Source organism: Cavia porcellus, unplaced genomic scaffold (assembly GCF_034190915.1).
Source record: "Cavia porcellus strain 051 isolate PalLab524CR breed Dunkin Hartley unplaced genomic scaffold, mCavPor4.1 scaffold_1, whole genome shotgun sequence".
NCBI classification, from domain to species: domain Eukaryota; kingdom Metazoa; phylum Chordata; class Mammalia; order Rodentia; family Caviidae; genus Cavia; species Cavia porcellus.
The window spans coordinates 68,215,130-68,228,451 of NW_026947484.1; the positions used below are offsets into that span (position 1 = coordinate 68,215,130).

General features: G+C 44.3%; 1 protein-coding gene across 2 annotated transcripts in view; it reads left to right on the top strand.

Annotated features, from left to right (window-relative positions):
* Positions 1-13,322, top strand: part of Prune2 (prune homolog 2 with BCH domain) — a 277,788-nt gene that overhangs the window by 243,278 nt on the left and 21,188 nt on the right. The window contains exon 17 of one of the 2 annotated variants that reach the window (XM_063249603.1): positions 8,169-8,803. The exons of the other annotated variant lie outside the window; for it this stretch is intronic. Within the exon in view, the coding sequence (XP_063105673.1) occupies positions 8,169-8,286 (118 nt within the window). The 3' untranslated portion in view covers positions 8,287-8,803. Of the gene's footprint in view, positions 1-8,168; positions 8,804-13,322 lie in introns of those variants that run through there. 2 annotated transcript variants of the gene reach the window in all.

A 13,322-nucleotide genomic window follows, 5' to 3' on the forward strand; every position in this document is an offset into this window, starting at 1 on the left:
GAGGAAGGCTGTGTGGCCAGCAGTGGAAGCGGAGCAGGCAAACACTGGTGTGCCACACATTGGGGAGAAGCAGCAAATCGTGTTTACAAAGCAACATGTAAACCGTAAGAGCTGAAAAAACTATAGCACAATGCTATTTATGTAACTTGTAACACAAAGCTGTGTATTGTACAGAGTCCATGCATGTTCAAGGACTTGGCACACTCAGGGTAAGTGTGTGGCGTGAGGGTCAGGGATGCAGTTGGAGTCTAAATCAAAGTGAAAAGAGGGCTGCTTTGACTGAAGTTTAAAACTGGAGAAATGCAGACCACATTTCAGGCACTGAAGTCAGGACTTCCAGTGGCTCATTGAAAAGCTGTCATCAGCACTTGCATCCCCAAGGGGACACCCCTTGCACAGCTCCTCATGCTATTTCTCTGTGCTCACAGAAACCATGTGCAGTTCCAGGAGGCCGCCCTGGTTACATCATCCTTTGCAGTCGTGGAGCTTTTAATGAAGCCAGTGCCTTTGGACACATCAATCCTCACATGCTGCGGGCTTTACAGAGCAAAGACACTTGCTTATGAGGCTAATTAACCTGAATAGTGCCGGTTCACATTCACCCAAAATAACTCTTTAACCAGGGGAAATTTTGTTTTTCTAATATGTAACCACTAGAATGATAGTTAGATGGCAGGTATGGATAACTGTTATCCTAAAAGGCGAGGACACTGACCTGGTGCATGCTGACCTAACACTGCTGGAGAACACAGAGCCAGCTTCCTGTGAGCCTCAGGCCACAACATTTCTGCCAGCTGACCCATAATACGCAAGCTTGTTTTGTGTGGTTTTGTTCAGAGACGCCTTATTGAATACATATTGTTGGTTTGTTAGCCAACAGCCTGACTATAACTCATGGCTGAAAAAGGTTCTCTTAACAGATCTGGTGTCTCCGTAAGGGGCATAGGTACATGGGGCATGTACCTAGCATATGGATTCTGTTCCCAGCACCACAACAAACAAAACAGGTACATCACAGCCTTCTTGCAATCAAGAACAATAGATGGCCAGCATCACTGCAGCTGGGAGATATTTTAAACAAATCATCAGCAAAGTAAAGTCAAAAAAGAAAAACTGTTTTAGAGCTATGTAGGCTGTGAAAAGGGGTGCTTTATAGTATGAGAGCTAAGAAAGGCTTAGTGCTGAGGGCATCTCCTCAGGAAACTTGGGTTTTATGACACTGTATACATGTCCAAAGACAATAAGTGTGAGGAGTGTTACTTTAGGAATATAAATAAATTTAGTGAGTAAGTGAATTTGCAAGTATGGAATCCGTGGGGAATAATGAAGCCTTACGGTGTCCCATAACTTGATAGGAATAAAGAGCACTCACCTGCTTTCATCATCTTGTGGGTATGGGAAGTCCAGGCACACTGTAGCTGGTCCTCCACTTCCGGTGTCTTGCAGGTGCAATCAAGGCACTGGCCCAGGGTCTCTTACAAGGAGCCATCAGGGGATTTTTGTTTTGTTTTGTTTTTTCATCAAGGTTTTACTTGGACAGAATCTACACCCTCACTCACTCATCTGGTTGTTGACAGGTCACAGTTTACTGACAGGGGTTGGGGAACAGAGGGCTTTACTGCTGGTTACCTGTACCTTGCATGCCACTCTAGAGTTTTCGCCTTATGGTTCTGTTCAGCGTGGCAGCTTGTATCTTGGAAGTCAGAGAAATACTAGTAAGATGGAAGTTACGACTTTTAATGTGATCTCAGAAATGATATTAAGTTTTACTCTGTTTTTAGAAATAAATACACAGGTCCAGTCCACCCTCAGTGGGAGGTACCAACAGTGTAAACACCCTGAGGTGTCATGAGGCCACTTGAGAAGCTGCCCGCCTACCATACCCCAGGCCTTCTGCAGTTCCTTCTTCAAGCAGCCTGATCTTCTCACCCATGTTGCTCTTTTCTTTCCCCTTTCTGCTGCCTCTCTGAAATTGCTTTAACTCTGTCATACCCTGGTTTCAATCTTAATCTCTCTCTTTTTTTTTTTTTCTTTTTGGTACCAGAGATCAAACTCGTGACCTTGCACTTGCCAGGCAGGTGCTTATGCCACTGAGCTAAATCCCCTGCCCTCAATCTTAATCTCAGACCATCCTTATTCCACTCAATCTCTATGGCCTCTCCAATCTCCCTGTAAGAAAAAAAACATTAAACTCTTCTCTGAATTGATGAGACCATTTTCTGCCATTTCCTTGTCTGAAATCACAAATAGTGGGGGTTTTACTTCCTAGCCATATTACTCTGTGTGGCTTCCCTCTTTGAGCCTTACTTTATCCAGGTTTTGCAATGTGGATTAAAATTCTCACAAGTTGGGGGCTGGGGATTTAGCTCAGCGGTATAAGCACCTGCTTTGCAAGCAGGGAGTCATGAGTTCGATCCCTGGTACCGATAAAAAGGAAAAAGACAAAAAAAAAAAAAATTCTCACAAGTTTATGTAATAGTTGAGTGGGACTTAAATTCCCAGCCTAGTGCTTAATAAAGAGAAGACATTCAAAATGCTAGTTCTGTTTTTCTGTTTTCTTTTCTTCATCTTGATAGAATTGTGGCGTGGCTGAAAAGATAAAAAAAATAAAATATAAATGACCTTTATTTTAAGAATGCGGGGAGAGACCCCCCGACCCTCCAGAGTCTGGCATAGTCCCTGGGGTCTGGTAATCTCTCCATCGGACACGTGGAGTGGGGGCATACATGTAGCTTAGGTTTGGGGTGGTGCCTGAGGGGCATTAGTGATGCGCAAGTAGCCCATTGATACTCATTTCGCATCACAGGTAAATTCCTAGGGATGGGGAAGATGGAGCCACAGGTAAATTCCTAGGGGCAGGGAAGATAGAGCTCCCTGGTTCTGCCTCCAAGGCTTTACTGGCTAAAGTGTCCAGTCTGGACCAAAATCCTTTCAGTCCCATCTTTTGATTATTAGGAAAAAGGGTGGAGATTTGTTTTTTTACTGCTTCCTGCTGGAAGGGGGCGCTGTACTGGGGTTTAGGAGTGTTGACAGGATGACGGTGATGCCCATGTAGAAGCTGGTGCCAGGTGTTTTAGCCAGGACAACTTTATCACTGGTGAATGCACGTATGTTAGACTGGAAAAACAAAGAGACAAGATGTTATGAGGAGGCATGGCAGTATCATATTTAAGGACCCAGGTGAGGTAAAAGGAAAGGTGCCTTTGATTTTGATGTGTCATTATATCAGGACCACATTGAGGTAGAATCATTGCCACAGTAAGGTAGAATTCTGAAAAATAAATATGGGGTTAGGAGGAGTGAAGTTATGAGAGGTGATTACTCCCTCATCTGAAAGGGTAAAAGTTAAGAAGGTAGGTAGATAAGGCTTGTCTCTGGTATGCATGACGTGGGAATCTTTAGGAAATGTTGAGTCCTGCTGTAAAAAGGGTAAGAAATTAGAAACCAAGTTAGATAACAAAACATGACAGCCTGAGAGTTGTGGCTGTGAGACCCTGGTGAGGTGGAGACGAGTAGGCAAAAGGATGGTTAGATCTAGGGCTGGAAGGGCACCACTTAGCCTGAGTGATGTGAAACCAGGATGGCAGTCTAGCAACTTTGACCGCTGTTGAGGTGGCCAAGAAGACCAGGTATGGACCGCTTTAACTTGGTTGTAGTCCTTGGGATGATTTGCTGTAACAGGACTTTAGTAAGTATATCAGCAGTCTCCCTGGTTGTGGGAAAGGCTTTTATGTATCCTGAAAAAGTATAAACAAAGGTGAGAAAACAAAATTTAGACGTTTACTAGCAATAATAGGTATAAGCTGTTGAGACCTTAGAGTGTCTGGGTTAGTCTGTATAAACACAAGGGAATAAAAAGCATTTTTAAGATTTAGGACTGTAAAGTGAGAGGTGGAGGAGCACCACTGGGTGGACTGGGAAGGAGCAGTCTGGGACCTGCGTGTAGACCCTGTTTGTAAATGGCATAGGTTGACCATCAAGACCCCCATAGAGACTGAGGACTTAATATAGCGGCCTGAAAACTCAGGAAGAACTCTATATGTGTGGCCTCTATGCCCACAAGTATAGAGAATGTCTTACCTGAGACTTTTAATGGGACTTGGGGTCCTGAAACAGACACCTTAAAGTGGGCTGTTATTGGCCCTGAGCCCTGTCAGTCTTCAGCAGCAAGTTTAAGCAGATCTGTCGGCGATGAATCTGGCAGTGTTGGCATTTCCTGTGAGGGCTAGAGGTTAGGATGGCTTACCCACTCTCTGGTGGCTAGGACAGTCCAGTAGCCCTGGGGTAAGATCCCAAAGGAATGCCAAGATGGTGCACTCTTGCCCAATGTTCTTCTGCTGCATTTGAGGCATGGTCCATGGGGGAGGGGGCAGGCAGCTCCACCTTGTGTTCATTTACCTGTCTCAGAACTCCAAGTGTCACTGTTATCTCTGTTGTTGAAAACACGAAAAGCCATATTAAGGAGGTCTCTATGGGGTTTGAGGGTCAAGTTTTGCCTTTTTGTTTTGGGATCTGGTCTACAGTAGAAGCTATCTGTAAAATTTAATTAAGTATGCAGGAGTCAAATACAATCAACAGGGTATTTATGATTTTAGTAATGGCTTCCCATAAGGAGGACAAGGTCCATGGAATTTTAGGAACTGACATGTCATTTATGTCATATATAAGTATCTCCTTAGATTATTAAAATGTCTAATGCCATCTGATTTTTGGAGGATGGCCTGTAATTTTTTCTTTTTATTTAGGAGAGAAATCAGCTACAGTGTCATTTAACATCTAGTGGTTTTTAGCAAAAGGAATTTATAATTACCTCTTAATTTTAGTTGTTAAACATGTAGGAGATTGGTAACATACAGTATAATATAGGCAGTAAGCTTAACACATCTGTCCTTTTCTGATAGCCAACATCTTGAAATCCACTGCCAACCCTGCCTGTGGTTTCTGCTGACTACATCAGTGTCTCTTTTTCTTTCTTGCCATCTCTTCCAAATAGACAATTCCTTTAACACTTAAGATAGTTGTTATACTGCCCCTTTATTTCTGTTTACTGTTCCTTTTCCACACTTCATCCCTTAATTCTGTTTACTTGACTCTTGATTTTACTTTTTATTTGGAAACAATTAAAAGAAATTGTTATGCTAAAATATTTGCAAAAGGGTTGTTTGTCTGTCTACAGGATGCCTATTGTATTTCCTAGAAAGATAGTCTCTCCATCTATCAAAACAAGGAAGTTAACATTTAAATGTGACTATCATATAGTCCTCAGATGTCATTCAAGTTTTACCCATTGTCTACAAATATCCTTTATAGAAAAAAGATCTTGCCTAGAATCACATGATGTATCTGCTTGCCATATTTCTTTAGCCTCTTGCAGTCTGACACAATTCTTCAGTCTTTTCATAACTGTCATAACTTTGAAATTTATGAAGATTAGTCACACTTATTCCATAGAATGTCCCTTGTCTAGGGTTTGGCTGTTGGATTCAGGTTACTAACCCTTGCCAACAGTATTTTGGAACTTTGCATTTTTCTCATTACACGATACTGATAGTCATTTTGAATCTGATTATTTATGGTAATTTGCACTCTGAAAGTACTCTTTGTTCCTTATACTTCATGAGTGTTTTTAGAGGGGTGCTCTGACTGTATGTTCATAGCCTGTTGCCTTTTAAAACTTTTAAGAATTTATTTATATCAGCATGAATTTGTCGAACTCAAAGGCTACAATCTAGTAGGCTTAGTGAGAAAGTTTATTTTGATCCTCAAATTGGCTTTAGTCTGGCTATTGGGAGACCCTGGAGTCTGGTTTCTGTACTTTTGATAGTCCTTTTTATTTTATTTGAGCAACTCTTTACTCTTTGGCACAGGAGGTCCCAGGTTCTACATGTTCTCCCTGCTCCACTTCCTGGAATCACCCATTTCTTTACAGAACACTGGTTCCTTTTAGTGGAGAAATGCATTTGGGAACCAAGACCCAAATGTGTGCTCAGTGCTAAGTGCTGGGTCCCTGCTCCCTGGGCTCTCACTAGAGAGTGAGAGCACACACCCAACCTATATTTATTCCATATGTCATTCCACATCTGTTTGTGTATCCTGACGTCCACGAGTTCCCCATTCTAAAACCAACTCAACCCCTTTATGCAGATGGCACCCTGAGAAAGGGGCTTCCCACATGTCTTCTTTAGCCCACCGTTAGGGGCTATAGCTGGATGTCCTCCTGAAGCCTCATGTGCTTATAATATGTAGAGCTTGGAGGAGGGGACTGGATCAGGAGAGTATGGTATTCATCATTGGATTAATCTACCTATAAGTTTATGACTAAATTGGTATGGGAGGTGAAGCCTGGCTAAAAGAGGTGGGTCTCTGAGAGTAGGCCTGGAATGGTCTGTCTCCTTCCCTCCTTCCTTGATCCCTCTACTTTCTGCCTGCCTTTCCACAGACTGTTTCACCTCTGTTGTCCTCCCCTCCCATGCTGCCCTGTCTTGCTGTCAGCCGACACTGGACTAAAACCCCTACAAACTGTGAACCAAAATAAACCCTTCCTCCTTTTATTTACTGATATTGAATATTGTGCCTCAGCAACAAGAAAATAACTAAGACACACACCCAGGCAGCCTAAAGCAGGATGGATTCAAATGAGTCAGGCTCATAACATAAGCACAGAGTTCATCAGCCACCGTCCATAAAAAGCACTTTGGAACTGCCTAGTCTGTATTATATCGCATGCTATGTGTAACAGCCAGTCCCTGCATGTGTTGCTAGAAGTTTTACTGAGCAGTGCTTTCCTGCCCTTTTAGGCTCCAAGCAAGCTGAGGTGTACTCTGTCCTACTCTGCCCTTCACTGCCCCCACAGCAAGGAGCAAAGCCTTCTATGCATTAATATAGTGATTATAAGGATAAAAGTTTCAGATGAAGAGGTATGCAAAAGAAAGTCCCTTTGTATCATTCATTGGTTATTCTATCACATCTGGCACCAAATCTGAGCAGCCTGCAACAATACCATCATTTATTATGCTCACCAATCTGCAGTTTCTGCCCAGCAGGACTTGGGAGAAATGGGTCATCGCTGTCCCTTGCAACACCTGCAAGGACAGCTGTCTTGGTTACTCTTTGTCTTGTACTTGACAGCCAAAATGAAGGAAGGAAAGGTTATTTAGTTCACAGTGTGTGGAGGTTTCAGTCCATCATCAGATGGCTCCAAAGCAGGGTGGCCTGGCATAGGAGCAGCACTTCAAGGCAGCAGAAGACGGCAAAAGCAGCAAGAGCAAAAGGGGAAACAAGCCTCTTTCCTCTCCTTTATTGTAAGCAGGCCACCCGCCACAGGGCAGTGTTGCACTCAGACCATCTCCATGCCCTCCTCCTGCACAAGCTCAGGATGTTTACAAAGTGAGGCCCCTGCCTCCCTGCTGAGTCACTTAGTTAAACTTCTGTACTTCTCAGGTTGACACAATGTGGCACCATCCTGGCAAGGGGTTGGAAGAGCCACTTTGAAGGAGTCCGACTACCCTGGAAGGCAAATTGTTTAAAACGTGAGGCAAATTTAAGGTTAGGATTTTCCCAAAGATGAGTATTTTCCTTTTTAAAGGAACGTAAGAGTTGAAAATAAATAGGATAGAATAGCCTCCTCTCACTTGCTCAAATACAGTTTCAAAAAGTTAAAACTATGACTTTCACACGCATACAAAGTGAACCATGTCAAAAATTTATCCAATGTTTTCCTTAACATTTAGTAAGATATTAAGACTGGTTAAAAGGACAGAAAGTTTGCTATAGGTATTGATAGATGACTGATGGATAATAGATAAATGATGGACAGAGATATAGATAGATAGATGATTGATGGATGATAGATGATAGACAGATATTGATAGATAGATGATAGAGTGAACATCAGGGATTTTTTTTTCTTTTCTTTTTTTTTTTTTTTTTTTTTTGGTCTTTTTCCTTTTTATCAGTACCGGGGATCGAACTCACAACTGCCTGCTTGCAAGGCAGGCACTTATGCCGCTGAGCTAAATCTCCAGCCCCGAACATCAGGGATGTTTCAGTGTACCATTTGCAAATAAATGTAAATCAGCACTACCCAATACAGCAATGAAATCTAATATTTGAAGTTATCAATTCTAGTAGATATCCACTGAATATTTGTGAACCTTATTCATTTGCAGGGAAACCCCTCCTTTCTTCAGTCTAAGCCACATCCAGATGGAGTGGTCCACACAAGCTCTGCTGTTTAAATGGGCTGTCCCAGGCCTAGCAAAAGGAAGCATCCCATTCCTCCAGTGATAAAGTCAGAGACAGACATGTGGTGCAGCTGGAACCTAAGAGACACAATGAGATTTGGCAGGACTTTTATGGGAACCACCACTCTTCCAAGGGGACTTGAATCTGGAAAATTTTACACTTAAACTTGTTAGCAGGTAACCTGTCACAAGAAGTCTAACAATACGGAAGCATAGAAGAATCAAGAATCAAGAATTCGGTATTCTGATGACCGAGTACCTGAAAATTCTGCCACTCAATGGCAACCCTGGGAACTGGAATCTGCAACATTTTCATTAGTCAATATATTTCTTCTTTAAGCTAGGAAATTGATTCTAGGGCAAACTCGAGGTCTTGAGTTTGGTTCTTGGTACCAAAAAAAGAAAAAATATAAAGGACAAAAATTGATTCTAGGTGATTTATAGAGATGTTCCAGCTCTGGTTTCTTCTAAGTTGAAAAAATAAATATAAATCAAACTTTATGATGAATGTAAAAAAAATCATAATTTTTCTAAATTAAATTATACCTGGTTCTAACCCATTTTGGTTTGAATGTCTGTATCCTCCCAGATTCACATGTTAGAACCTAACATACTAGGTGATAAGATTGAGAAATAGGCCCTTTAAAAGACAATTGCATCAAAAGGCCGTGGCCCTCATGCATGGACTTGTGCCCCTATAAAAGTGCTCCGGTGAATCAGTGAAAGACTTTGGCCCTTCCTCCACGTAGCATGCAGTGTTTGGACCTTTCCTGCCACGGGGAGAGGACAGCCAGACAGCAGATGTTCATTCCTTGACCTTGGACTTCCAAGTATTCAGAAATGTGAAAAATAAATTTCTATCATTCATATATTACCAAAACCAAAAAGTTATGTACATATTACCAATTATGGCAATTTTGGACTAAACTAAGAGATACTCATTTACTAGGCTAGGTTAGGGAGATTCCTAATGTCAATCATTATCAGGGTCATCTTACTCTTTACTGATAAAATTTGTCTGATAATGCCCAGGAAAGCTTGTCTGGTCCTTGGTACATCACAGTGGCTACTGAGATGTCATGGCCCAAGGCAGGTGGCTCCATAGCTGCCTTACCCCTTAGGAGATGTGGTGTCTTTATGTAACTCTGGACGCTGTGGTGATTGATGCTTAGCGTTCCTGGGCTAAATCTGCTCACGCTGCCAGAGCCCTGCTGCGCCTAGGATGCTGTAGCTCGGAAATCGGCGCTTGTGCCTTCTGCTGCAGGCTGTCCGTGAGTCCCTGCAGCCACTGCCAACCCCGAGTAGCTCCTTGTCTTTCAACCCAGTGGCTCCATCTTCAGGCCCTCCCACCTCCCTCCATGGGCTATCCACTAGATCTAGCATCAGCACAGCAACCTTAATAGGTCCCACAGCAGATACCTTGGGACTTTTTAGAGCTGGGGAGCACAAAATTTGTGTTAAAAAAAAAAACCCAAAAACTGACAGCAACCTTAGAGAGAATTCTCAAGGATTCCTCCTTTCTGTTGTTCACATCATCATGTGATTGCCCTGCTTTGAATGAGCGCTGGTCTCAGTGATGCATTTCTAACAAAAACACAGCAAAAGTGACACAATGTCATTTCGAAAGTTAGCCTGTAAGGCAGCAGGGACTTCCAACCCCTTCGCTCTCCTTCTCTTTGTCCATTGCTGCTCTGAGAGAAGCCAACCATACTGAGAGTTGCCCAGCAGAGAATCTCACATGGCAAGGAGCTGATGTCCAGGACAATAGCCGGAGAAGCCCTGAGTTTTACCATGAGCTACACCAGTAAGTTTGGATACATGGGTCCTCCAGGTACATTTTGGGGTAGCAGACCCACAACCAAACCTTGCATTCAGCCTGGTAAGAGACTCAGCTGGCCAAGCAGTGGATGTCTGACTCACAGAACCTGAGAAAAATATTTCTTGTTCTATTCTACTATGATTTGGAATAATTTATTACGCAGCCACAGATAACTAATGCACCCCTCCAAGGTCAGTAGTCCGAAATTTCCTTAAAAGGAAGGAAATGATCCTTTTCTTTTTTTGAAAATCTCTTCTAGCAGGAGTAGCAGAGAGCCATAAATGCTTTGAAAAATTATCCTGTGGCAGTAGCCATTGCCTGGAATCAGACAGGCCCAGAATCCCTACAGAGGGAAAAGTGCCACCTCCTGTCACAGCCAAGCCGCACTCACCCACACTGAAGCACAACCTGGATTCCGCAGCTGCACGGGAGTTACCTCACGTCCACCCCTCCAACAGGAGGAGGGAACAGAGGCTCAGAGAGGAGGAGGCAGCTGCCATGCATCTCTCAACAACCCCTTAACTTCTCTAAAGAAACCTAAGCCTGTGACTGTGACCTCAAGGCTACAACCAGCTAATGTCAGCCTGGATGTCCAGGGCTAATTGAACCGCCTCCAGATGAAAGTCACTGGAGGCCAGCACTCCCTTCCCGAAAGAGCCGCGCCATCAGCCTGGAAATTCTGCTGCAGTGCTCAGAATTACTGCGTGAAGGCTGCCCCCAGGGATGGGCTCCGACTACCGAGCCTGACAGCAGGACGCACCTGGAGTCCAGGAGGCTGAGCTCCGGGGACTGCCACACCTGTGCCTGCCTGCAGGGCAGCCACTGGCTCACAGCCAGTGTTTCCAGGACTCAGCGCGAGGCTTGGCTTTGTGCGATCTGGAGAGCCCATGGCTGTTGTGCTTGTTATTGGTGATGCTGGTGGAGCCACAGTGGGATGTGAGAGGAGCGAAAGACCTGCTACAGACAGACCCAGCACCCTCACCCCTCACCGTTCCTCAGGAGATGATGCTTTCTGCCTTGTGTCTTCCTGTGTATGGGCAAGAGTTGGGGAACAGGAGGAAGACAGGGTGCTAAAATGACGAGCCTGGGCCATCTCTCCTGGCTGCCTCCCTGCCCATCTGGGACAGGTTTGTACTGGAATTCCAGTCTAACTGTTTACTAAGGAGATAAGCAAAAATATCCTGAGAGACTGAGGCAGTCTCTGAGGCGTCCGAAACCTCCACTTCTCTGGTATGAAACACTGCCACGTGGAATCACGTCACCTGAGTTCTTTGGCCTGGTTTTCTTACCTAAAGTGTAAGTGACTGTCCCTAAACTTCAGCTTGGAAAACTCGAGTTGAATGAGTAGACTTCTAGTTTCCGCTCTGGCAAAGGAGTTTGGAATTTGTCTCTTATCCTCACCAAGCAGAAAGAGACTGTACAAGCTGCAAAACAATGCTTTTATCCATCAGAGAACTGAGGTCCAGTCCAGGCAGCTGCTGCCAAGTTGAAGAGCCAGGAGCAGGTACAAAGAGCCACAGTTTACCAGAACAAGAGCCCTGGAGGGAAATATGACAAAGGAGCCAGTATCAGGCTAAGGAAACCTAGACCTTGCTGACAAACTGCTGATGCTCAACGTGGGCAAACCTGAAAGGTAAAAACCCATGCAGAGACTTCAGATGTGTCTGGAGGCAGGCAGAAGAGCACCACAGGCCTTCCTGCTGGCTGTGGAGGCAGCAGCGCCAGGAGACTCTCCACTCCTCCTGCAGAACCCAGCCTGGGAGCTGCACACTGAGCAGGCCCCTCTGCCCGACCCTGCAGCTATGGCCCTGAGCCTCAGGGTGCCTGGGGAGGGGTGTGGGTGCTGCACCAGTGAAAGCCTGCACAGCCCTGCCAGAAGAACCCAGGACTAACCCAGACAGGATGAGCACCCTGGCTGTACACTGGAGACTTCACAGCGCTGAGTCAGGCCTGCAGGGCTATGTGCCCTGTCCCTTCTTCCACAGGCTGGGCCCTTCATCCCTGAGACCACTGTCATTTAACTTCTGCGTAAGAGTCCACCATCTTGTCAGCCGTTTAGCCTAATCCCCACCATGCCTTAATTACGTGTGACATGAATCTTGTATATTCTTTTTTCTTAAAAAAAAAAAAAAAAAAAAAAACTCAGGAACAAACCTGTGCCAACTGTAGGGGGAACTCACACTTTCTTGGGCAGTTGAGAACCCTACTAGTTTCTCATAGCTAAGGTCAAAGCAGAATTTTCTAGAGCTTCGAACAGAAGTAGAGAGTGTAGCCATTTTAATATACACCCAGAACATTCTATTCCTCAAGACAAACTGGAGCCTGAATAACCTGAGGGCAGCGACATACCACTGTCGGCTTCCAGTCTCAACTAAGGGAGAAAAACAACTGCGAAGCACTTACAAGGTCACAGCCTCCTCACAGGGCTGCAGAGCACTTCTCTCCCCAGCACCTCCCACCACATCAATAGGGCTCCTGTGTAATAACCAGGAAATGCAGCTGGAAAAAACTATTTAATAAGTCTCTAGAGAATAGTTAGTCTCTAAGGCAGCCCTGAGATAACAGGGAAGCCAAAACAAGCTGCCAGTGGAAGCCTGGCTTCTGACACCTGCAGTTTCAGCAAACAGTAATGTAGGCCCAACACTGGGCCAGGTCAGCTACCGCCTCCCACCAGAGCCTCTTTACAGGAGTTCCTTCTGCTAAATCCATCAGCCCTGCTTCCAACAAAAGGTTGCAAGGCACACCAAAAGACAAAATGATGATCGTATATAACTATGAGAGTATTAGCAGACATTAATCTCTGAGTAGTTTAATTTTTATAGTTTTGTTTTGCCCATTGTTCGTTGTTTTTATGGTTCTGAAGACTGAATCCAGGGTCTTGTGCTGGACAGATGAGCGCTCCACCACTGAGCTATATCCTTAGCCCCACTTAATGTATTTACAAAAATTGCAGACAACACTAAACACTTATGTGCATGCAGGATAACTCAGTCAGAAAGCAGCAGTCCATGGATGATGTCTTACTTTTCTCATTGTATGTAGGGTACTTGCCTTGAAGGAGCGTAGTACACACATCCTCAATCCAGGTATTGTGCTATGAATCAGTCACACACTCTAGAGCAGATGCTGCTGAGGAAGCCCCACCTATGACTGTATGAGGTTTTGAGGGGTCACCTAGACACAGACCATGGAAGATGTGATGTCCTGTAAAAAATGCTACAAACACCATTTAGTAGTTATCAGTAAGAAATGCATTTCCT